The 27,330-nt window shown below is 31.4% G+C and overlaps 1 protein-coding gene across 1 annotated transcript; it reads right to left on the bottom strand.

Annotated features, from left to right (window-relative positions):
* Nucleotides 1–27,325, bottom strand: LOC127734147 (ATP-dependent RNA helicase SUV3 homolog, mitochondrial-like). The gene is made up of 15 exons (XM_052243853.1): nt 26,962–27,325; nt 16,761–16,838; nt 15,753–15,860; nt 14,606–14,720; nt 13,589–13,757; nt 12,422–12,533; nt 11,148–11,317; nt 8,867–8,918; nt 8,394–8,522; nt 7,949–8,042; nt 7,221–7,440; nt 6,384–6,464; nt 5,621–5,800; nt 1,904–2,049; nt 1–435 (listed from the first exon to the last, which is right to left on the bottom strand). Exons 1-15 carry the CDS (start codon nt 27,236–27,238, stop codon nt 15–17), a joined length of 2,352 nt encoding a protein of 783 aa, XP_052099813.1. The 5' UTR covers nt 27,239–27,325; the 3' UTR covers nt 1–14.
* Between the last annotated feature and the right edge of the window lie 5 nt (nt 27,326–27,330).

The following is a 27,330-nucleotide window of genomic DNA, read 5'->3' as shown; positions in this document are numbered from 1 at the left end:
TCATTATAAAATTCTCATATTTTCTTAATTGGTTTCCTAGAAGTTCTAACATGTCTATTTCGTTTTAAATGTTGCTCAGACCATTCTGCTTTTAATTTTTCTAACATGTCAGGAGTGAGAATGTTTGATTTCAGTAAATCTTGAGCTATTTCCCCCTCTTCATTTGAAGGTGCTTTTGGTGAATCGATCTGGTCTCTATCAACATTTTTACGATTTGGTTTAAATAATTTCCCAACTTCATTGAGTAGTCCACCAAGAATTGAATCTGACTCATCACTAAGATCTGGAGTTGCTTCCTTTGAAGTTTGTATTGATGCTTCAGAAGTTTTTAATAATACAGTAATTCTCTGAACTGCTTCCTGAATGATAATATCTAATTCTTTTTGAGTTTGTTGCACTGCTTCAAAATCTGGGAACATATCTGGAAAGCGGAACCTATTAAAAAGATAAATATTTACTGTTAGAATAGATCATTTTTAATATTTTTTTTTTCATATTTGATGTGTAAATGTTTTTCCATACTGGCCAATGAAACTGGATACTTCATATCTTAAATTTGAGTTTAGTCATTTATATACAATTCACTAAAATCCAAGAGATATTGAAAAAAATCAGTGAAAATCGGGGAACTATTTGAAGAAAAAAAAAATCCACTTGACATTTTGACACTTAATGTCCCAATGTTTTTTGTTGGAACCATAAATATATTGTTTTTACATTTAGATAAAAGATGTATGATCATTATACAGTTTCTGTCTATCTGTTCTAGTTTTCAAGATCAAAAGCAGTAATGGTAAAATTGATCAAAATATTGCTAGGTTTGAATTTGCTTTTCCTTCTGTCTTTAAATTACACTAAACGGCATAGAAAAATAGCTTACACTTGTTGTAGAAATCTATTCTGTGAAACTATAATGGAGTAGCCACCTTGAAACTATAAAACAGGGTGGGAGGCTAAAAACCCCAAAATGGTACATAACCCATCAAATGATGGGGCATGCATGGTAAGGTTTAGAAACATATATAAAATAGGTATTTGTTTTAAATAACTATTTATTGTTTTGTTGCCTTCAAATAAATTGTTTATTATCATGTAAATTATTGAATTTAATTGATAAACATAAGCCTTAATAACACACACACAATTTTAAACAATACCCCTTTAAACAAAGAAATAAACTGATACAATTAAATTAATACATTTTCATCAAGTTTATCTTATTAAAGGCATTGTATCAACAGATACAATGGAGTAGAGAATAAAAAAACTACAGATCTAGAGTAAGATTTTTCTCAAGTCCAAATTTCAATTCTGTCAATTATAATTTTGGAGCTTTTTACTTATCTCTGAATGGATAAATATTCCCTTCTAAGTGAAGAGCAAAGGGGAAGAATATACATTCTAAACCTTCATTTGTCTGAAAACAATGGAAATCAGGATTTTTTTAATACTAATTCACTTAAAGTTTGATAACAAGAAAAGTGTGTGAATTTTTTTTTAAATCTGTACAATAATAACAAGAAAATTTCATATGAAAAAAAAGCTGCTTTTTCACTCATTATAGCACAAATAACATTTTGCCCCTCTAAACTTGGATTTGATTCTGATATAAGTTTTTCAGCAAACTGTCTATTTTCAGTGGAAATTTTAATAAAGTATTATACAAAATTAACCAAAATTATATTGCGATTCCATCAGTTGACTCCCATTGATCAGCAGACCACTATGAATAAAAAAATGGACGCCAAATGATGGCAAAAGCTCACATGGTCCAACTGGAAGAGATGAGCAAAACATAATGACAAATAAAAATACAAGCGTTAACATAAAGCACTTATACTATTTTACAATCCAATTGTGTTTTAGATTGAATTTTGAAAACAAGCAAAATACATCTAATTACCTAAGCCACAGGTACAGATCAAACACATCAAAAATATCCTCTAGATGGACAAGATCATTAATGGTCTTTGGTTCACTAATTGTTCCTATCTGTCCACACAACCAATCAAATGTTAATGGCTCTCCAACATGAAGCTGTCTTGCAAACTGAAGTGGAAATTTTAACAATGATTAATCACATTGCAGCTGATACTTTCCTAAGTCATTCTAACTTTTAGATGATGCACACTTAAAAAGTTATATTATGTGCTGTGAATTACAAAATAAATGGAGAATGTTTCTATGGGCCACAGATGCCCCCGCTTGTAAATATGCATGAGTCAACTTTCACATACAGATGCAGGATTCACATAGTTAAGACTATTTTGTGATTATAAGCATTGTGTATAAGCTTATGAAACATTTGGTTGAGGCAAACTAAATTAAGCAGTGGTCTATATGAGCATGGATCTATTTTAACAAGAGTGCACATGCTGAAATGTCTTGCCTGCTTCACAAACCATGATTGATTTTATGTTGATAGTCCTAAAGTTTTACTACAATTATCACATAAACTTAACATTATCAATGATCAATGAAAATGAGGTCAAGGTCAGATATATCCAGTCAGACAGACATGTACACCTTACAATCATTCCATTCACCAAATGTAGTTGACCTATTGCTTATACATGTTATAGCATCTTAAAAGAGATTAAACTACTGAAACTTAACATTGACTAATGAACCATGAAAATAAGGTCAAGGACAGATGATACCTGCCAGACAGACATATATATCTTACAATCATTCCATACACAAATTACAGTGGAGTTATTACTTATAGTACAATGTATAATAAAAAAAGAACAAAACACAAAAACTTAACACTGACCAATAAACCCTGAAAATGCGGTAAAGATCAGACAATCATTCCATACACCAAATATAGTTGACGGACCTAATCACGTATCTTTAACCTTAATCACTGATCCATGAAATGAGGCTGAGATCAGGTGTGTGACAGACATGTAGATCTTGCGAGGAACCCATATACCAAATAGATATCCTTTTACTTATAATGAGTGAGAAATTCAAATGACAAAAAAATAAACTTTTTTTTGTAAACAGTTGCTGAACTATGAAAATGAGGCCAAGGACAACTGACATATGACAGACAGAAACTTCATATCATAAGGGATCTGAATATAAGGTATGAAGCCTCCAGGTCTTCTACCCTCTGAAATATAAAGCTTAATACAAATAGTTTACGCTATTGCCACCGCTGCCGGATTGTAATTCCTATGTCTTGCATTGTGTGATTTTTGTCGCAGGTGAGACCCTGAGACAAAATTCATTCAAATTCATTCAATATTAAATGCACATATTTTCATGGATGGATACCAGTTTGTTTTCTCCATACAAACCATACTGAATTTTTTAGTTAAAACCCATAAAATCCATGACAAATAAGTACTTGATGACAAATCATGAATCCACAGTACTTACAAGACAATAGAAATTACCATTCAGTATTTGGTCTACTAACAGTTGAATAAGATACTAAATATCATTAATGTCTTCCTATTAAGTGACGATACGAACAATGAATAATCCTGTCCTCTTTTCCTCAAATGTGACCTACCGAATTAGACTTATCACAAGGTAACTGGTTTGTACTTATATGAGCAACATGACAGATGCCACATGTGGAACAGGATCTGCTTACCCTTCCAGAGGACTTGAGATCACCCCCAGTTTTTGGTGATGTTCGTGTTGCTCAGTCTTTAGTTTTCTTTGTTTTGTTTTGTTTTGTAGACTGTTGTTTGTCTTTAGTGTGGACATTTTTCAATTTTTGCCATGGCAATATCAGTTTGTTTTCGACTTATGAGTTTGAATATCTCTTTGGTATCTTTCGCCTCTCCATTGATCTGCATGATTCATAACTGAATAGAAACTTAATTAGATGGTTAAAGAAACATGTTTTATGAATCACATGATATACACTGTCAAATTTCTACAGTTGAACCGGCAGTCAGAGCTAATGTTTTATTCAGTTGTGTATTACAGTTAGATATACCAAGGTATTTTCTCAGTTCTAGCAAAAAAGTGCTTGTTGAATGCAATTAACTAGATATAACAGCAAAACTGACAAAAAACTAAATCCAGAAAATATATTTAAGATTAAAGAACCATAGAAAATTGATCAATTAATTGAAAAGGATTAAGATAATTAAGATTGAAATTGACTTGAAATCATTTCAAGCTTTGTAGCTAATTCTCAGAATTGATTTCAGTGTTCATAGTTTTATCTGATTACCTTTGTTAACAATTTTTTTACCATGCTTTTTATTTATCATAAATTTCTTTCTTCATCAGGATGCAGGTACTTGTTGGTGTTTTCAACATTCAACAGTCAGTTTATTATCAATACTACAGAATATTTGAATTACTGAATAAATCCTATTAAGATGCTAGTCTAATTCACTTGCATCAAATTTGGTTCATAATATCATAAACTGTTGTCACAGAAGAGATATGTCTTGCCTTTTTGTAATTTTGATTGTGCAAATGTTGAAATTAAAATAGCAATACTTTAACATATAAGTTATGCAAATATTCAAAGTCAATGAACCATGACTGAAGGTACATGGCTAAACAATCTCCATGGAAATGAGATATGCCAATGCTAATGCAACTGCATACCAAATACCATTGACTTATTATAAGTCGTTCCCTTAAAAAAAACATAAAAACAAACATTAACTTGTAAACAATGTAAAAGTTTCAAAGTCAATGAACCATGATGAGGGGGTGGGGCTATATACTCTCCATGGAAACAATACTTCCAAATGCCAATAAATTTGCATACCAAATATCATTGACTTAACATTAGCAGTTCATCTTAAACTGATCTAATCACAAACTAATACATGTAAACTAAGCAAAAGTTTCAAAGTCAATAGACCATGACTGAGGAGGCAGGGCCAAATATTCTCCATGGAAATGAGATGTGCTAATGCTTATACAACTGAATACCAATTAACATTGGCCTACCACTAATGGTCCCCCTTGAACTGACCTAATCACAAACTAATACATGTAAACTAAGCAAAATTTTCAAAGTCAAAAGACCATGCCTAAGGGGTGGAGTCAAATAATCTCCATGGAAATGAGATATGCCAATGCTTATACAACTGCATACTAAATATCATTGACCTACCACCTGTAGTTCACCATAAACTAGACCTAATCACAAAACTTATACATTGTTGACGCCTCTGACGCCGAAAACAGCATACCTATATCTCGCTTTTTGACCCCGTCAAGGCGAGACAAAATAGAGACTCCAGAAAAGTACTTTTTCATCGATAGAGTAAGGACAATTATTTTTTAAAGATTTCATGAACTGGAAAAGAAAATAAATAATTTAAATGTTGTATACTGTTGACTAAACCAGAGCTATTAAACTTATTTTTGTCACAAAGCTTCCCAAATTTATCCCCATATTCAGTCTTCATAATTCTATTATTGGCTTTAGTGTAATCTAGTAAAAAGTAAATTACCTTTGGACAAGAAAAAGTAATGCAGGTGATTTTTAATTTTCCGATTTTTTCCCTAATATTTAAACCACTAGTTAATCAAACATATTCTAAAATACTTTCACATGGCAATATAGTCATGGCAGCTGAAATCAATAATCAATCAATTAAACAAATATTTTAATGTTATACATTACCTTTTGAAACATGGAGCACACAAACGCTTTATTTCGTGATATTGGAGAACAGCATAAAACATATCTAACTCTTAGTGTCAATGGTATGTGTTCTATCATTTCAGCAAGGATTTTAAAATCATCCAAATTACACATGAAAAAGTTAACGTTATCTAATTCTGACAAAACTATAAATATATCCTGAAAAAAAAAAGAAATATTTATAAGATTTGGTTAAATTTAAAGCAGAAACTAATCATCATCAAATGATGAAATAAGATACTGCAGTGTAATAAAGTTAATTGTACAAAAGTTACTTTCAAGAACTATTAACTAAATTGACTTCTTGTGTAGAAATTCAAAACAGGAATATACCTTACACTATTGGAGTAAATAAACTATCTATAAGACTTTCCGGCAACTGGTCTTCTTTAGTTTCTATTTAATGTTTCTAAACTACATGGTAGATAAGTCACATATCAAAATAGTTTCATCTTAGTTAACAGTAATAAGCTGAATTTTGAATAAAATGGAAAGGTAATAACACATTCCTGACTTGGTATAGCCTTTTACCATGTAAAAACTGATGTTACAGCAGTTTTTAAATTAACTATCATATAACAATTTTAAATATCATTCACTAGATCAGTGATTAAGTGTTTTTAAGTTTTGTCTAAATTTATAAAAAAAAACAGCATGCACATCTACCAACAGTTCCAAATAAAGTATACTTAATTCTTCAATCAAATATCTTTCAAAAAGAAACATTTGTAAATCTACTTACTATAAGGTTACATAATGTAGCACTAGGAAGATGATATGCAAACAGTTCTATCTGATCTGCAGTAGGATGTAAGCCAGCTTGCTGAAAAAGTCATTAAATGATTCAACTCAAACATGTCTAAAACTGAACTCGTGGCCTTTGGAGTTTAAAAAGGGTTTTATAATGATGATGAATAAGTATCAGATATACATTCCTCACAATTAATTTATTGAAACTTGTTCATGTAACAATAATGCTAGACAAGCAGATAGAAGTACATCAATATAACTCATTAGAATATGGAATGGCTGTATTAACAGTACCAAGCTACAGGCTCCAGAAGTCATTTCAAATTTCATTTTGAAGAACTCAGGTGAAAAAAAAAAAATTTAATTTGTGTATGACTTTCAGCCACGAATTAGATATTCAATATAGTGGTTTTCTTTGGACTTGTTTTTTAAACTATTACATTCTGCCTACACATTTTTTTGTTCAGTCTTTTATGGGAGATAAGTGGTCTCGTAGTAATGATGTAAGATTGATCTCACTGTTACATTGTGACCTTTGTTTATGATATTTTTCTTACATAGAATGAGATATTATCTGATGCATATTAACCCTATATCCTCTCCTTTAATATCTGATCTATAAATGGGGTCTAAGTAATAATTGGGCTAAATTGTTATGTGACCATCTAACTTAACAGATCACTTCATCCTATGGGGTTCAATAATTACTGTAATCATTTGCATATGCTACACTGGTATGTGATATAAGTTTGTCAAACATTTATGTTGGTGAATTACATGAAAACATAAACTGTGGCATTAAACCAAACAAACAAATCAATACATTTACCTTTATACTATCTACAGATCTAGTAATAATATCTGTTAATAATTGTAAATCTTTCCTCCTAAATGTTGTCACTTCACCATGTTCAAATTGTGTTCCAAATCTGCCTGCCCTGCCCCCTATTTGAAGTGCTGTGGATGTATCGACAACATCAATCTCAACTTGTCCATTGTCCATAATGGTTGGTTTTGTTAGAGAGTAAAATATAACTCTTTTGATTGCTCTATTGAAAAGAAGATAGTAATTTTGATATGTTATCTCGATATTCAATGCATTTGCAATAACTTAAATATTTCATCAAAACTGTATCACTGACATCTGAAGTTAAGTTTCAATAGCTTACCATTACTGCAGCGTCATTAACATTCTGTAGTCAATCCGAAAGCCGTTTATGCATAAAATTGCCATTCTAGTAGGTAAAGGATGGGATCCTTCTTCAAGCTCTTTTGATAAAATATCTTGTGACTTAAACTGACAAGTTGACAACAAATAATGATTTCTTCCCAACATTTATGGTAAAGGTTTTGGAAAAAATGCTTAATGACTTTATTTGGAAAATCCTGAATTCTCTAGAAAATGAACAACTCAAACCACACATCACCCAAAAGGTCCACCCACCATAACATATTTAAATATATATTACCACATTCACCTTACTTCTCTTGTGATCAATACTTACTTTCATTTAGATTATTTTCCCCTACTTTGTTCATCCTAAATTAAATACTTACAAATTTAGTCCCATTCCTATAGCATCTGTAGCTACCATTACTTTACAAGGATCATTAGGATCATTAAATCTTGCTGCCTGGGCTAATTTAGCTCCTAAACGAGGAATGTAGTAAATGTTATCATCAAAACAGTATATGTTCTTTACATGATATTTACAATATTTATGAACTACTTATATGTATATATCTTCAATTTTTTTCCGTTATTCTTTCATTTTTTTTCCAAGAAAAATTTGTGCTAGCAATTTTGCCATAATTGTCAATATCACTGTCATACAATATCATTGTCTGAATGTTTTCAGTCAAAGGTTATTAAGTAAAGGGAAAGCACTCCTCAAATGTCATATACAGAAAATCCTTTGCCATTGTAAATGTTTTATAGAGAATACACTTGTTTGATATCTACTGGTAATGCACATACTGATAAAGATCAATTTTTCCTTACCTGGAGGTAGTCCACCATATATAACAGCACATTTTATTCCCTTTTTTTCTAACTGTTGGCTCACAAAATATATATCATTTTTACTGAAGCATACTATACAATCACCAGGCCTTATATTGTCAAAACTTTCTGAAATGAAAAAAACAAAATTCACATACAAATATTGAAATGTTGAAGACTTTTTTACTTAACTAACCATGTAAAGCTTTGCATTAAACATTCAAGTGGATAATTATTTTTTTCTATATTCAGAAGCATTTAAAAGAGTTCAAAGTGCATACAAAATTTCATAAAAATCTGAAATACCACCAAATTACAGATACTTTCAATTATAAAATGAAAAAGTAAAAAACAAATAATCAAAGCAGTTAAATATGTTCAGATTTTTACAATGTTACAAACTGACATTTTTCTTTAAAGTATCATGATGTTCAATATATATATATATATGCTTAGTTTATAAATAATCTCACCAACGGCTTTATCAAGATAAGCCAAATCTGTTAATCTTTTGTAATATTTCACCTGTCAAATATAACATGAAGACTGTCAAACATGTCAAAATAAACAAAGACTTTGATTCACCTTTGATAACTAAAGAAATTGATGCAAATAACAATAGTGATATGCAAAATGAACTACCAGGTAATTGCCAAAGCTTTACATAAAAAATCTTATTACTGCACAAAAAGACTGTCTATATTTGTTTGAATGAATAATGTTTCTATTGACAAATTTTCTTTTGCATTGAATTATACCATCTTTATTGATAAAATATTTGTTTAAACTCATCATAAATGCAGACTTACTGACAACCAGCAACATGAAGTTAGCAATATTCAAGTAGGCCTTTCCCAGCATGAAACTGCTCAGAGAATGCAGTGTTCAGCCTGTACAAGTAACAACTAGAAGGGTTCTACTAATCAAACAGTTCCTCAAAACAGAATCTTTGTACAATAGGCCATTTCAAAGAACAAAGAGCATCAACTGCCCAGTAAAAACAACACCTTAGGCTTAAATATTTTCATGATATTTTGTGAACAGCTCAGCTTGTCCAATTGGTTTGTGAGACTATCAGAATCCATGATTGACCCAACAACATCACAAATTGTCATACAGACAGTGGTTATCCATCCCGTAGTCTTATAGTCAAACAAATCAAGGTTGCACCTTTGCCAAAGTAATTAAGGAACAAAGGGGAGAACACTATGCTGTCTCATGTATCTAGTAGAATGGTCTTTAGGTATCATGGTATTGAGAGGCACCTTTGAACCACAGGACTCCCCCTGTCACCATCAATGGTAATCTTACTTCTCAAGGCTATACTGATAAAGTTTTATCATTGACAGTTTTACTGACTTTTGCTTGAAATCCAGTCATTTAACTACTTATTTTTCAGACATAATGCCATTCACATTATGGCAAGCCATAGAGAACATAAACTACAACAAAAACTTATATCTCAGTTTGATAATCCATTAAGGAAAGTGGACAAACATTCAGCATGATGGCTTCATATAAACTCCTTCAGGTTGTCGGTGTTTTTCAAAATTGCCTTTTCCCAGATACACATTTAGATGGAATAGACCTTCTTAAATATACATAATTCCATGAATCTACATTTTCAAGTGTGTGAGAATCAACTAAGACCCTCACTTATAATCCATTACTAGTAAGACAAAATGAACACAAAACTAGAGTGATTTCTTATCTAATCACCTTGCATATTTCTGTACAACACATATATTCCACTGGATAAAGATTAAATAAATGGAGAATGTGTCCATGGGACACAGATGATGCCCCTGCTTGCATATAACGTTACAAAGGGACATAACTAGAGACCTGTAAAAGTGACACGACCTAATTTCGAATTTAATCTGTGTTTTATGGTAATAAGCAGTGTGTATAAGTTTTATAATATTTGGTTGAGACAACTAAAGTTAGGGAATGGAAAGGAAAAATTCGGCAATTTTTCCATTTATAAAGTGGCATAACTTGAGAACGGTAAAAGTGATGCTACCCTAATTCGAACTTGATCTAAGTTTTGTGGTAATAAGCATTGATTATAATTTTCATAACATTTGGTTCAAGCAACTAAAGTAAGGGAATGGAAAGGAAAATTCAACAACTTTTCAATTTATAAAATGACATAACTCTAGAACAGTAAAAGTGATGCCACCCAAATTCGAACTTGATCTGTGTTTTGTGGTTATAAGCATTGTTTATAATTTTCATAACATTTGGTTGAGGCAAACTAAAGTTAGAGAGTGGAAACGAAAACTTTCAGCAATTTTTCGGTAAAGACTCATCAATTTTTCCATATATAAAGGGACATAACTCCAGAACAGTACAAGAGAATCCATCCAAATTCCAACTTGATCTGTGTTTTGTGGTAATAAGCATTGTGTATAAGTTTCATAACATTTGATTGAGGCAAACTCAAGTTAGAGAATGGAAACGAAAAATTCAGCAATTTTTTTCTTTTGTAAAGGGGCATAACTCTAGAACAGTAAAAGTGACACCACTCAAATTCATACCAGATCTGTGTTTTGCGGTAATAAGCATTGTGTATAAGTTTCATAACATTTAGTTTAGGCAAACTGAAGTTAGAGAACGGAAAATAATATTGGGAGGCATGTACGGACGGACAAGGGTAACACTTAATGCCCACTCTGACGCAGCGGGGGCAAAAAATATTATTTTCATAAATTGTGCCTGATCCAAAAATTGTGACAAGATGAAATTACCCACCTCTACATCATCACCAGTGTGCAACATGAGTTCTCGTACCAAATCTATACCACCAGCCTCCCCACACAGATGTATTTCCTTGGCACAAAGTCCCAGTAAAGCTCTGGTCCAGGCCCAGCCACGACCCTTGTCCCTAACCATTTGTATTTCATCTATCACAGCTACTTCATCTGCAGTATAATTTGTATTGGATAACAATTACAAATATAGATAGTAGGAAGTTTCATGTATTAGCAGAAGGAAATAATCATGAATATCATGCCAAGAATTTTACATTTCTTTAGAAATGTTTTTTATGAAAGAAATATAATACATGTACAAAATGTACAAAAATAGTTATGTTTCCCATATGGGAAGTCACAAATTGTAACCCTTCCATAATCAATCGCATGAATCCAGATACAAATGTTCTCAGAAAACTTTACTTTTTTTAGGTTTGGCTGCTGTTCAATTTTGACTCTTTGGCTTTTTGTCCTCTTTTAACTTTTTTTATATGTGACTTCCAAAACTTTTGTTCTTGAAACTAAATATTCTGATGGAAAAAGATAAATATCCCATTTTTATAAATGTCTGATCTACAGGTTGAACATACCCACCATTACATATTAAACTAGATACATTTTGACTGGAATTTTGTCATTTAATCATATCTCCAGCCTCTCTGTGTGAACTTGAGGAATGACCAAATATAACACATGACTTTCAACAATTTGAGCGAAGTATTAAATGCTCACGACCTCATGTTAAAAAAATTCAAGTTTCTAGAGTGTATATGGCTTATAAATTCTATGCAATACTGTCATAGAAAGGAAAAAAAACTTGTACATAAATAAAAGTTATTGTGCCCTGTATTCTCTAAGACATATGCCCTGTCGTCAACTGGCACATTGTCCCTTCCAATTTATAGCTGGAGCATTGTATGTAAATTATATAGTATAAGTGAGATGATCTGATATTTCTGAAGTTACTTACAGTATTAACTCATGTCACTGTTACTTACAATGTGTATTTACTGATGTCATTTCTACAGTACAAGCCACATGATTTGAAGGTTCATCAAGTTACTACAATGTGTATTTACTGATGTCATTTCTACAGTACAAGCCACATGATTTGAAGGTTCATCAAGTTACTACAATGTGTATTTACTGACGTCATTTCTACAGTACAAGCCACATGATTTAAAGGTTCATCAAGTTACTTACAATGTGTATTTACTATTGTCATTTCTACAGTACAAGCCACATGATTTGAAGGTTCATCAAGTTACTTACAATGTGTATTTACTGATGTCATTTCTACAGTACAAGCCACATGATTTGAAGGTTCTCCATCTTCACTGGCATATCTTCTTTCTTCTCCAGTAACAAGGTCACAAGGAGTTCCCTGAAGTTAAATCAATTGCTTTTACATTTAAATCATCTTCTGATACTAAAAACTATGTAATATAAAAAAAAAGATGTGATGTGATTATAAATGAGACAACAAACCATCACGGAAGAAAGAACAAGGATGTAAAAAAACTAGAGGTTAATATTAAGCAAAAACTTTTTTTATTTCCTCAAAATATTCATTGTGTCAATATTAATCCAATTTACCCCTGGCCAGTGGATGCTTTATTTTCGAAATTAGCAATTTCCACTGGACATAATAACATTCCAGGACAGGGTTATCATGGAGCAGTTTTTAATATCAGTAACTGTCAATACTTAACAGGGTTCACACTACTTCATAATAATACGGAGAAGTGACTACTCTCTTTGAAACTGACAGGGAGGAGTAGTCAGACTAAAAGAGAAGTGCATTTGAACCATGACACTAACATGTTTGGTTTTTAAAAATTGCAATTTTGCCTTTTGTATCCAAATCATTTCTTTCATTTTTGGTTTAGTACAAATCACTTGTTTATCTTATAACTGTTATGTAAGGGATTTTGACAAAACCTCTATGTATGTGTGTTGAGTGCATATGTTTCCCTCTGGGTTATTATTCTTCTGGCTGCTGAGCCATGCATGCATCTAAAGTCTGAGTAGATCATTGTATTTAAATAAATGGAGAATGTGTCCATGGGACACAGATGATGCCCCTGTGTGCATATGACGTTATAAAGGGGCATAACTCCAGATCGGTAAAAGTGACGCCACCCAAATTCAAACTTGATCTGTGTTTTGTGGTGATAAGCATTGTGTATAAGTTTCATAACATTTGGTTGAGTCAAAAGTTAGAGAATGGAAACCAATTTCGGGATGTATGTATGTACAAGGGAAAACCTTAATGCCCCCTCTGCTACGGCGATACCATATAACATGGGAAAATCACATATATTTGTAACCATGACCAAGTTTACAACCTCTTTTAGGGTAGTTTCTTTATCGTTCCATTACAATTAACAAAGTTTTTATGCAGATCGATATCTTGAACAATAAAGAATTAAATCATACCTTATCATTACATTTATTGTAGACCTCAGCAGCTAGAAGTCTCAGGGGACCACAATAGACCCCAGATTTTGCTGATGTTAATCTCTGTAAAGCATGGTACGTTTTACCACTGTTAGTTGGACCTGCATGATATATAATCTTTCTATCAATGGTTCTGGCTTCCTGGTACCTGAAATATGGTGTATTTATATTATTTTCAATAAAATATTCTGTCAGAGGTAAATTTATCTGTCATTAATAACACATTGTAGTACATGTAATATGGCAACCAAATATAAATTTCTAAATTCCTTCACGTAACTTCAGAAATACAATAATATTTTTTTGTGGTTTTTTAAGTGGTTCACTTAATTCAGTCATCAAAATTGGAAACTTTTACATAGTCTTGTGTTTGTCCTAAACTACAAATATATGTATGAAACAATAACGTATCCATATTATACACTCAATAGTTGAATGGAAAATTGGGTGTATATTGCATACTGTGGATTCATTTATTTTCGTGGGTACCAATTTTCGTGGATTGAGGAAAACTAGCATTTTCGTGGATATTTGATTTCGTTGTTTTAACAAAGTCTGCATACATTTCTTCAGAAAACTTGTAATTTGTTGAACATTTAAATTCGTGGTTCTCCTGTACCCACGAAATCAACGAAAATTGGAGTCCAACGAATAATAATGAATCCACAGTATATATTTAGGTCAAAAACTTATTAGTATCATCATGATCATATGAATATATCCTGCTTTCTACCAGACTGACACACAAGTCGATTTTTTTAATGTGCTAGTTAACAGTCTGCAGAAAAAAAACATGTTGTCATATAAACCTACCCAAAAACAGATATAGATTATCTCACTCTTCTACCTGCTGAAATATAAAGCTCTATACAAATATTCTTACTCAATTGCTGTTGGCAGATAAGCATCACTGTCTTTTATTCTGTGAGGTGAGACAGAAATAATATTTCAAAATTCTAATATTCCCAACATCATGTTGAGTTCAGATATACCTACCAATTAGCTGGATTTCTAAGATCACTTATTTTCTTTAAATCTTCCAAACATTCTAAGTGTGGGAATATCTTTTTAGTGTGCTGTAAGAAATAGGGTAGGAGGTCATCAACATGTCCTGCAAGTAAAAATGATTATATAAAAAAGAGTAAATGGTAGGAGGTCATTACATAAACACCATAATGTAAGTATGTATTGACCGGTACATAGATTAATCGTTATGCAGTAAAATGACAAATTCCATGCTATAATAAGAAAATTGTTAAAGAACTTGACAGACTTTATAGTGTAAAAGCTATACATTATATATCTCTGTCTTTATCATGAAACAATTTTGTAAGTAGAAATTTTGGAGCTATATTTTCCAACTGAATACTAGCTTCTAAATATATGTATACTAATTCGTCTAGAAAGCAGAGACTTGCACAGAGATTTGCAATGTTTAAAATTGTTATTTCAGTTTCATTCATGAAGAAGAGGCTGCTATCTATGTTGTTATTTCAGTTTCATTCATGAAGAGGAGGCTGCTTTCTATGTTGTTATTTCAGTTTCATTCATGAAGAGGAGGCTGCTATCTATGTTGTTATTTCAGTTTCATTCATGAAGAGAAGGCTGTTTTCTATGTTGTTATTTCAGTTTCATTCATGAAGAAGAGGCTGTTTTCTATGTTGTTATTTCAGTTTCATTCATGAAGAGGAGGCTACTATCTATGTTGTTATTTCAGTTTCATTCATGAAGAGGAGGCTGCTTTCTATGTTGTTATTTCAGTTTCATTCATGAAGAGGAGGCTGCTATCTATGTTGTTATTTCAGTTTCATTCATTCATGAAGAGGCTGCTATCTATGTTGTTATTGCAGTTTCATTCATGAAGAGGAGGCTGCTTTCTGTTGTTATTTCAGTTTCATTCATGAAGAGGAGGCTGCTTTCTATGTTGAGTTTTGTGTACTGTTGTTTGTCTTCTCCTCATTTGTCGTTTTTTGCCATGGCATTGTCAGTTTGTTTTTCGACTTATGAGTTTGAATATCTCTTTAGTATCTTTCGCCTCTCTTTTTTATTCTCTCATATTTTTTACAAACAATGTTTACAGAAATTTCATGAGATAAAAGCAAAGATCAATTATCATGACTATATATTAATGCTTACGACATACCTGCACCAGCAGCAATATCACTTAGTATGAGATGTAACTCGACCGGGAGATTTTCTTCATCACAACAAAACTTTCTAAAACTCTGGTATGACTTATGGAAGAATTTGGCTAAAAAATAAAATATGATATGCATTTTATGATTTAGTAGGCATTCATTAAATAAATCCAGTTTTGACAAAAGATCTTCAGTTGTTTCTGTCAAATTTATTGAAAACTTGAAATTACTTGGGACATTTAATATCTGTATGTGACCATATCTGAAGAATGTATTAATGTTGGCATGTAGATGTTGTTTAGGGGTGGGTTTATTTGGTGTTGCTGAGTTGTTTTTTTAATGTCTAATGTACATACATATATACCATAAATCTCATTTTATTACACAGAAGAAGGAAATTGACATAGGTCTCAAAGAGACAGTGAACTTAAAAAAAAATTTGTAGTTCTGTAATTTATATAGTACGTTTGTACATGTTTACTGCAAAGCTTGACATTTAGATGCTGCCAACATTGACAACTGCAACCTTTATTTGCCAACACAACTTTGACCAGACAAAGAATTGGAACTATTTTCCAAAAATGAATATAAACATACACCATAGGAATACCATGTTTTTCTTTAATAGGATAAAGCTGATCAAAGGCTTTTAATGATCTGATGATTAGACTGTCACTAGTTTCCACAGATACTGGATTCTTTTGTTCATTTATCATGTATGAAAAACTTTTAATACAAGTACATATGAAGTTCAATATTTATCTCCAATTGTACAAATCAAGGACAGTATGCATTGATACTATAAAATAAAAATACAAAAAAAAATACATCGACTACATGGTCTATATGAAATAGATTTTAATGTATTTCTTATAAATCTATGTTTCTACAACTGCAGAAAACAAACTCAAATCAAACACCAGATCTTAATCATAGCAACGCTTAAATAAATGAATCCCACTGTACAAAACAGTGCAATGCTGAAAAATGTTGACAACTCACTGGTAACTCACATTCAATGCCATTCTCTTCTGCAAATTTTCTTACTTCTTTCCTTAAATAGAATTGAGTCAAAATTCCCAGTATCTTTTCTGAAAAAGAAACGTACTATGGTTAATCTAAAATCAGTCATCCCCCTGTTCATGTCTGGCGATTCAATAAAAACAATTTGGCCTTGATTTGCCTATCTGCCTCATATCACCTATTCCTTTCCAACTTAAAACTTCATTAGCTCTGAATAAATATTAGATAATAATCATATGCATGTAAAGAGTGTCATGCTATCTGCAAGTTAAGATTTTTCAGTCTGCTCTGTTGGATTTGATTGTCACTGCATCCATGTTCATTGTATGATCTGCAAAGGGGAAGCCCTGATATTCCGACACCCCAACAGTCCGACATTCCATTGGTCAGAAACCTCAAAAATTTGACAACCCATTAGTCTGAGATCGGAATATTTAAAAAAAAGTGTTTTATTTTCATATTAGAAAGCCAAATAAAAGATCCGTTCAATATTAAAAGGACCTTGTCCTTCGTGGTAAAAGTGACAAAACCAATGATGCATCACTATACTGATTAAAAGTTATTTCTAAACAACAATTGTACATTTTAACATGTTTAATGCAAGTGTGAGTTAAACAAAAGCACTTTCAAGTCACCAATTTTCAGAGTGTTTCACATGGTCCTTAGCATGTTACAATTTCCCGAAATATGCATATTTTCCACATCTAAATTTTCAAGAACGCTGGTCTGCTCTTGTCCAGTGACCTTTTTTTTTCTTATAGAAATATTGTCTTTTTTAAATATAATGATTTAAGTTGTTTCTGTGCAGGTTAAAAAAGTAAAGATAAATATTATCACAAAGTAGGTTATCGTTAAAAGATTTTTACTATTTTATTTCACAATTTTAAGAATAAGTAATCTCAATTTTTGTTCATGTATCTGGGGCATCCTCGACGTATTCACACTCAATGTTTACATCGGGATGAGGTCTGTTTAAATTATCTTAGTAATCTGATTTCAAAAGTGTTACACTTTGCTGCATATTTTAAAAGTGATTCCTTTGGTATTATTTTCCTGAACTTCTCTTATCTAGCTGCATACATATACAGATAAAAGGCATGCTCCAGAGAGGTATACATTGCCAGTAGAAAAATAAGTTGAAGTTGGTACTCCAGAAATTCATTTACATAGCAACATTTTAAACCAATTTTACAACAAGAAACTGTCAGAGTGACAGCAAACCTGCTTTCCCTGCAGATGTCGAATCCCTGAACAGTTCAGCAAGTATGGACACAACATTTAAGCTTAAAACAGCTCTGAATCTAGATTGTGATTGAATATTTAAAATAATGATGAAAATGATATTTGCAAATCTGAACCCCAAAACAGGATCAAGTAAAAATTAAACATTAACACACGCAACAAAAATAAAATACCACATAACAACTGTGACATCTACCATCATAACACACATGACTTAAAAAAAATAGTTATACAGAAATTTTTGACAACTAATAACTAAAATTAATTGAACAGAGACAATCATTAATAGACTAAAATCCAAATACTTAACCATTTCTGTTCAAAGGGAAATAACTCAAACTTATTTCCATGAACCAGTGATGTAAACAGCAAAAATAGTTCTCTAAAATTAGATATGATTTAACCACTAAAAACTAATCAAAAATATCAATACCACTTAGATTCAGCATATGAAAGAACACAAAGAACTCAATTTTTTTTTAAATAAAAGTAGTTGTATATTGGACCCTTTGGACCTAAATGTGGACCAATTTGAAGACAGGCCTCAAAATTAAAAAAAAATCTAACAAGAGACCAAATGACAAAGAAATTAATTATCAATTTCTGTTAAAAGGGAAATAACTCAAATTCATATAATAAAAATAAATTTTGCTATTGAAAGGTCTAAAACTCAACAACTAGAACAGCTAAAATCTTGAAAATTGAACTTGACCTTCATTTAGTCACAGGAAACAACATATCTAAATTTGAAAAGATTTATTCAAAGGGTTTTCATGTTGATGAACGGACACTGTTTGGCAGCTGCAAGTCCATCCGCCCGCCCGCCCGCCCTAAATCCCCAAAACAATAACTGATTTTTCTTTTGAAAATCCGGTTAAAAAGCACATGTAGCCTATTGTATTTGTTGATTGCTATTTTAGGAGGAAAATGATTACATTATAAGGAAATTTTTGTTGCAAGGCTTAATTTCTGTCCCTTTCCAATATACTCTCATTTTCAAGTGGCAGTCCACATTATGCCCTTAATCCTGGTCAATTCATGATTACAGTACCTAATAAATTTGTTTTCGTTCTGGACATGCATGAAATATTTGCCAAGGACATAAAGCCAATACAAATCAATCAATCAAATTCTATCAATGAGTTATTTTTGTGAAATAGCTTGGTCTCACTTTGTATTAGTAAAGCAAAATATTGTGAGGTTGTCTATTGCCTTATATTTATCATGTTTATAGAATCATGGTATTTCTAACATACCTAATGAGAGTGCTGTCTTTTCCATTTTTTATACTCAGAATTAAGTATACACTAGTTCATCTATGAAGTAGATTTTCAAATTTGAACAGCGTCGATTATTGAGGTGACGGACTATTGGGGTGTCAGACTAATAAGTTATCGGACCAATGGGGTGCCGATATAGTGGGAGGACTCCATCTGAAACATTTTACTCCAACTTCATTACATGTCAAAATCCATACTGGAATCTAATAAAGAGGACTTTTGGCATGTGAGTAGTATTCATAACATATTGATAAAGGTCATGTTAGATGACATTTTAGAATTGAATCTTATCTTTCCCTACAAAAGTTTTTATATTATTTATAATGAGCTTTTAAAAAAAAATCCTAGAAAGAAATATAACTGAATATAGTCAGGAAACTTGATGTTCTAACCATATCCTCTATGATTGGAAATTCTTTACCCGAACTCAAAACGGAAGAAAAAAATCACAACCTTGGAGCAAATATTATCCACTGTGAATGTAAATACTCTTTACTTATTTGCAAACAGTCTGATACATTTAATTGATGAATAGCTTCAGAAACATGGTCAATCTTTCTATGTTTCGTATTGTGACCTGATTCCGAAAAATAAGTAGGCATGCTTGTAAGTTTGTGACCTTTGTCTTGGACGGTGGCTTTTGCGCATGTGCAACAATATATAGGTCAGGCCTATTGTATTATGTATTTGAACATTGAGATCAAATAACAAATGAATATCTCGAAAAAAAAAGAGAAATTGGGACATACTTTCAGGGCTCACACTACTTCAGAATCATAGGAAGAAGTGACTTCTCTTTTTTAAACTAATAGGGAGAAGTGGTGAGATTTGAAAGAGAAGTACAATGTTTTTGGATTTTTACTATAATAAAAAGGGCCATATGTATCCTATTTATCTATTTTCTATATTGTTCAATTTATATACCTAAGTATACAATTAAAGTAACAGTTGTTTCAGTTTATCATTTCTAGTTGCACAATTATATAGGTCCTCTTGTCAGAAACTACCAACTAAATATCTAGTACTAAAAAGAACTTTTTTTGTATCAAAAGGAAAAGAAAGTATAATATATCAATTAAAATTCAATTAATAAACTATTCTGTTTATCATGTTTATGAAATTCATTGTTTCTCATTAAAAAGATATATAAATTTAACAATGTTAAGCAACTTTAATCAATAAAATGAAACAATGCTTATAAATGGAAATATATTCATTAAGCAAGGAGATCTAACAAAAAGTCTGTTAATGAATGTGGAAAGTTTTCTGTATGAAATAACATACAATCAATCTGTAAAGTCAATAATTTCTCCTCTTTTCTAAAGAAATAAATCGTTTATGTCTTTGAATTTCTTTGAAAATTGAAAATTGCCGATGATGAAAGCGACTGAAAGCGAGTATTGTGAACACCAGGGCGACTAGTTATCGCTTTTGACAGTCCGGCAAAGCGAAGTGACGGACGGGAAAGCGACTTCTTCGCCCCAGTGACCTGCTTGCGTGAGCCCTGACTTTTTATTCTCCCTACAAAGATTATTCTAATTTTTACACGTGACTTTCAATGGTCAATTGGAATGTCCAGAATTAAACATTTTAAACACGTTGAAGATAACTATAATGATGTCACAATGTCATTAATGCATCAAAGTATTTTTTCATTCAATTTACAAGCAATGGCATAGGATTAAATTACTTTTACGAGCCAATATTTTCGGCAGGTTTTGTTTTATCAAAATATATCAAATCATTTTCTGATAAAAAAAAATAAAACTCTTGGCCTTAAAACAAGAGGCTCTCAAGAGCCTGAATCGCTCACCTGCATTTCAGAGGAGAAGATTTTTAAATGTTAGCAAACTTGATGAACAAATTGTGTAAAATTGTCTTTAAAGGGCAATAACTCCTTAAGGGGTCAATTGACAATTTTGGTCATATTAACTTTTTTGTAGATCTTACTTTGCTGAACATTATTGCTGCTTGCAGTTTATATATATCTATAATAATATTTAAAATAATAACAAAAAACTGCAAAATTTTGTTAAAACTACCAATTCGGTGGCAGCAACCCAACAATGGGTTGTTCGATTCGTCTGAAAATTTCAGAGCTGATAGATCTTGACCAACTGAACAATTTTACCCCATGTCACATTTGCTCTAAAAGATTTAGTTTTTGAGATATAAGCCAAAAACTGCATTTGACCCTTATGTTCTATTTTTAGCCATGGCGGCCATGTTTGTCGATGGATCAAAACTTCGGATACAATTTATAAACAAGATACCCTAAGGAACATTAAGTTAAAAGTTGAGGGTAATTGGCCCAGTAGTTTCAGAGGAGAAGATTTTTAAATGTTAGCAAACTTGATGAACAAATTGTGTAAAATTGTCTTTAAAGGGCAATTACTCCTTAAGGCGTCAATTGACAATTATGGTCATATTTACTTTTTTGTAGATCTTACTTTGCTGAACATTATTGCTGCTTACAGTTTATATATATCTATAATAATATTCAAAATAATAACAAAAAACTGCAAAATTTTGTTAAAACTACCAATTCGGTGGCAGCAACCCAACAATGGGTTGTTTGATTCGTCTGAAAATTTCAGAGCTGATAGATCTTGACCAACTGAACAATTTTAACCCTGTCAGATTTGCTCTAAAAGCTTTAGTTTTTGAGATATAAGACAAAAACTGCATTTGACCCCTATGTTCTATTTTTAACAATGGCGGCCATGTTTGTCGATGGATCAAAACTTCGGAAACAATTTATAAACTAGATACCCTAAGGAACATTTAGTTAAAGTTTGAAGGTATTTGGCCCAGTAGTTTCAGAGGAGAAGATTTTTTTAATAGTTTACGACGACAGACGACGACGACGACAGACGACGGACGCCAAGTGATGGCATAAGCTCACATGGGGCCCTTCGGGCCCCGGTGAGCTAAAAAGGAATAAGAGGCCACATAACCTAAAAATAGATGACTCATTGTTGAGATGTAAATAACATTGCTGAAAGGATTTTCCCAAGAATTCAACAAAATTCTAGGAGAGGAATAAAAGAGTAATAGTGGAAATAGACGTTTAAACAAATAATATGCTAGAACATACACAACTTCTCTTTTTCAAGTCAATATTAGTGAAAATACTACGAAAAATATTCGGTTAAGTTTTTTGAAGTAGTACGCAAGGTTGGGCGGTAAATACCGCCCCTGGTATTTACCAGCGGTATTTACCGCCCCGGACAATACTCCTCAAGTGGTCAATACTGTCACAGGACAAAAAGTCACAGGACATAAAGTCACAAATTTGATAGGACAAAAAGTCACAGGACAAAAAGTCACAAATAGTTTGTTGACAATTGTTTGAATATATACATGATATAAGAGAAAGATCTTGACATATTTTCTTTTTATTACATATATTCATTTTTAAGTTTAGGAAATTGTTCATAAGCCTTGATAAATGAAAATTTATTAAATTTTAATCGTGCAAAGGACATATTTCTTGGGTACGTCTAAACACCGCTCAGGACCTCCTGAGTGCACTCAGGACATACAATGTGCACTCAGGACCCTTTATAGTCATCGTATTTGCACACAGGATGGATGAATATATTCGTTACACGCTGATTATTTAAGAGTTAAATTTTGGTAGAATTTGAAATCGAACTTAGATAGATATGTTAATTCTTATGAAATAATGAGGGCACGTGTTACTGCATGATTACACAACTACTGAGCCGTGAATTATCCAATCAACAAAATTGATTCGATTATTTTTATTGTTGTTTATGAATTGTGTTGTTAGTACTGTGTTACGTTTAAAATGAATAACACGATGTTATTAAGTTTTGTGAAAGTTGCAGTGTAGAGACTGAAAAACATTTTCTTATGGAATGCACACTTTATGACGATATTCGATATAACCTTTTTCATGAATGTCAAGTTCAAAATTTATTCAAGATTTTCACAGCCTTGATATAGATAACAAATTTATTGAAATTATGAGTATATTTTCAATGACAATATTTTGAATTTAAACTTATTAAGACAGATCAGTATTTATTTATATGATTTGCTAAGTCTAATATCTTAACTGCGTACGTGCTGTCCTTGGTCTTTTCCTTTGGTTTGGCTTACGAGCAAGTTTCTGGGGTTTTGACACTTCAAACTCTGTGCACGAAGACTTAGTCGTGGTTTGAACGGATTTCGTTTACTTACAAATTATTTAGAAATAATACCCAAATATGATAATTTTCAGAAAACAGAGACAAATTAATTTTTCAGAATTTATTTTCACATTGGAATTCGTTTGGAACAACTTTAATGAGAAAGATAAATCTTACTAAATGCGGATTTGTTAAAACATTCGTATTACTCAAGAATGAAATTACTGGACAACAACGATAAAAATGAGAAAGAACACAACTAAATGAGATTTGATTATTTGAAAAGCGTATTTTACGGCTTCTACAGTTAAGAACGGGTTCCATTTACAAAACTAAATCTTAATTCATGAAAAGTATGACAAATTTATTTCCCTTTTCAAACTCGTTCAAGGAATTTATTACTGGACAAGAACGAGTTTCAATAGGGGAATAAATCTAACTAAATGAAATTTTGATTAAATCGTTATGTTATACATACACAGCCTCTCATTGGTCAAAAAGTGTTAATTATTTGAATGAATCTCAAAGACAAGAAAATAGAACAAAACACACACACACACACAATTATATAAATAAGAATTAGAACGCAATGATACCAATATTTTTTTTTTAATTCAACGCTATTTTTAGTGAGTGATCAGATTAACTGTTAGCTTGAAAGTAAATTATGAATGGTGTTTCACCGATTCTTTTTTTTTACTATGGAACAATGCAATTAAAGTCTATTGTAATATATCTAGAGATATGAAAATACGAAAGAATTATTCTTCTTCATTTTTGAAGTAAGAATAAAACTAAACTTTTTATTGCACGAAATTTTAATAAAATACGAAAATCTATACAAAGAAAATAATAATGATATTTTTTTTATAAGTTAATAAAATGAAATGAAATGAATTGAATGAAAATTTCCCAACTTTATATGTAGATTTCTCATATTTCTCGACTGGCTTCAATTATTACTTGAATTACTTCAATTATTACTAACAAAAAGAAAAATGTTTTTTTAACGTTTTTTTTCTAAAACAATATATCTTCATTGTTCTTTATTTTTCAAAAGACATCTTGATTTTGTTTGTTTGCCAAGCTTACTTGTATGAGGTTAGTACCATCACTAATCACTCCTAATTATTAAAGATCAAACGACCTAATCAACATGATAATTGGTATTCAATATAATCCTCGGTCATGCCTGACATATTTCACAAAAACGGCGCGTGCCGATGAAAACTTCAATAACTCCTTAAATGTTAAAATGATTTTATCAAAACAAAAATTATTAGATGAAGAATTAAATTATCTATCGAATGCATACCGTCACCACTCACTAAAACATATATTTCATGTCCTGAGTGCACTCTGTATGTCCTGAGTGCACTCAGGAGGTCCTGAGCGGTGTTTAGACGTACCGATATTTCTTGGCACCATGAAGCCATTTAAGAATCAAGCCTCTTTGACATTTTGTTTTCATAGCAATTATTTGATCATTATTATTATTTATTGCATAAATTTTAATTACACAGTTGCTTTATAAATAATAGTTTTAAGAAAAAAACCAAAATATTTCTTTTTAAATTAGTTTTTTCTTGTTCAAAGAAAAATAATCTCAAAACTGAATTGTGACTTTTTGTCCTGTGACTTTTTGTCCATGACTTTTTGTCCTGTGACTTTCTGTCATTCATTCAAATACTGGTCGATTGAAATTTTCATGGTGGTTTTTACTATTTATTGAAGTAAAAAAATGAAAAAAAGTAAGACATATCTAAACTTTTATCTTTTGGCATGTTTCAGCTGATTTAAATGAATGAATTTGATATGTTTTATTCATTTTTAACATGTTTAACACTTTTACCTTCTAATTTAGTCCTTATAAGTTATGATATTGCATATTTTAGATAAATATAAAGAATTGACACATTAATTATTACTACATTTCAATCAAGATATTTTTTATTGAAAATGCATATTTTTTACAGGTACATAAAACTACAGGTAAATGAAGTTACAGGTGTCTTATTACCTATCACCTGGCATTGCTAGGTGTGTTAATTTAATTACTATAAAAACAACAGCCCCCAATAAATGATGACAAAACATGGTTGAAAGTAATAAAAGTGATATTTGAAGACTCACTTAAACAATAAAATATTTCCTGTCTATTAAATGTGAGACAAAAATCATCTTTATGCAGGAAATGGAAGGTATCAATGACCTTTACTCTTATTGCTGAACTATAATTTATGTACCAAAAAATATATAATGTAGTAAAATTTTACCCTTACATAATCAATTTTTACATACACATAGTACAACCATCTTGACCTTAAGAACCAAACTGAAACCTGAAGACCCTATTTGGAACTTCTAAACAATATAAGACAACAACAAATCAGTGCAAAATGTAATGATTGCAATGCTATAGTCAGTTTCCTTGCCAGGGACGAAACATTTTTATCTTATGTACTAATAAATCATTGTAAATCACTGTTTATTAAGAACTTACAATAAAATTAGTAATGAGAACATTTAAAATGACTTTAACACTTTCATTATTTCATTACTAAAAGTAATTGACCAGGTAGAGAGTGGTTTTTATAGTAATGGCCACTAAAATTTCAATCGACCAGTATTTGCCAGGATTTCCCAGTATTTACCGCCAGCATGGTCCATACTAGTATTGACCGCTTTTTTGCTAACCTTGGTAGTACGTGGCCGATAATAAATTCTTTTGCATGACATCCAGGGCTCATCAATAACGCTTGTCGGATACCAGAGGAAAAAGGTAGGACAAGTAAAAGCCATATCAAGCTTGTCCGATGGGACAAGTAAAACCATTTTTTAGACAATGGTAAAAAATAAATTAAATCCAACTTTGATGATCAAAGTAATAAACAAAAAACAAGAAAAGAAGATAAAAACAAATATATTAATTTGACATGTTTACTTGCAATCAATAATTTTTTGAATAAACAATTTAATATATTAAAAACAAAAGCTGTAGTAAGACATTCATGACATTAATAATAATAATAATCAAAATTTTATCAACATAAAAGACCAGGATACAAACCAAATGAGTGTAGACTGACAGGCCTACCAGACTGTGCCTGATGTGCAGAGTCTGATGAGACTTTGGCTTTGATGACAACTAGAACCTAAATCCTGTGACTAGACATGACTAGATTTAGTTGTTCTCGACTCATATTTTTGAAAACGATATCAAGAGATATAAATCAAATTCTGTTCTATTGTTTTAGTTCATTTTGTTCATTGAATCAAACTAAAATGCAAATAAGGTTAATATAAACATGATACATGTAAAGCGTTTTTGTTTTGGTCAATTACAATTCCATTCCGACAAGTAACATGAGTAAGTTTTGGTATGTACTTGTCCTATTGGGCAAGTTGAAAAATAAGTTATTGTAGAGGCCTGACATCACGAATAAAGTGGAAATACCCAAATGTCATGAACTTGCAAGCATAACGAACTTGCAATCATCGATGATATATACCTTTTGCCAGTGCTCCACCAAGTTCTTCACCGATTCCATGTGGCTGGGTATTAGTTGATGTGTATGGAACTGGTTCAACAAGCGATTCTAAAGTTTTTACAGGTGTTTTTTGGATCTTTTTATTCTTTTTAGATTTTGAATGTCGACTATTGAGCCCTTGTCCTTGCAATGACTTAAATCCAAGAATATGTTTTGTAAGATTAGTAACATCTACTTGTTTGATCAATTTATAGACTTGTGGTTGTTTTCTGCAAACAGTTGTGCAGATATTGTACATTATATTATCAAGAAACTGTCTAAATCTAAGCTATTTAGTCTACTGTAAATTTTCTCGTGTTTCTTTACTGGAAGCTGACATCTTGAAATAAA

The sequence above is a fragment of the Mytilus californianus genome, unplaced genomic scaffold (genome assembly GCF_021869535.1).
Source record: "Mytilus californianus isolate M0D057914Y unplaced genomic scaffold, xbMytCali1.0.p SCAF_3, whole genome shotgun sequence".
Lineage (NCBI taxonomy): Eukaryota > Metazoa > Mollusca > Bivalvia > Mytilida > Mytilidae > Mytilus > Mytilus californianus.
The sequence above is the reverse complement of the archived record's forward strand: the minus strand, read 5'-3'. Positions and strand labels throughout refer to the sequence as shown.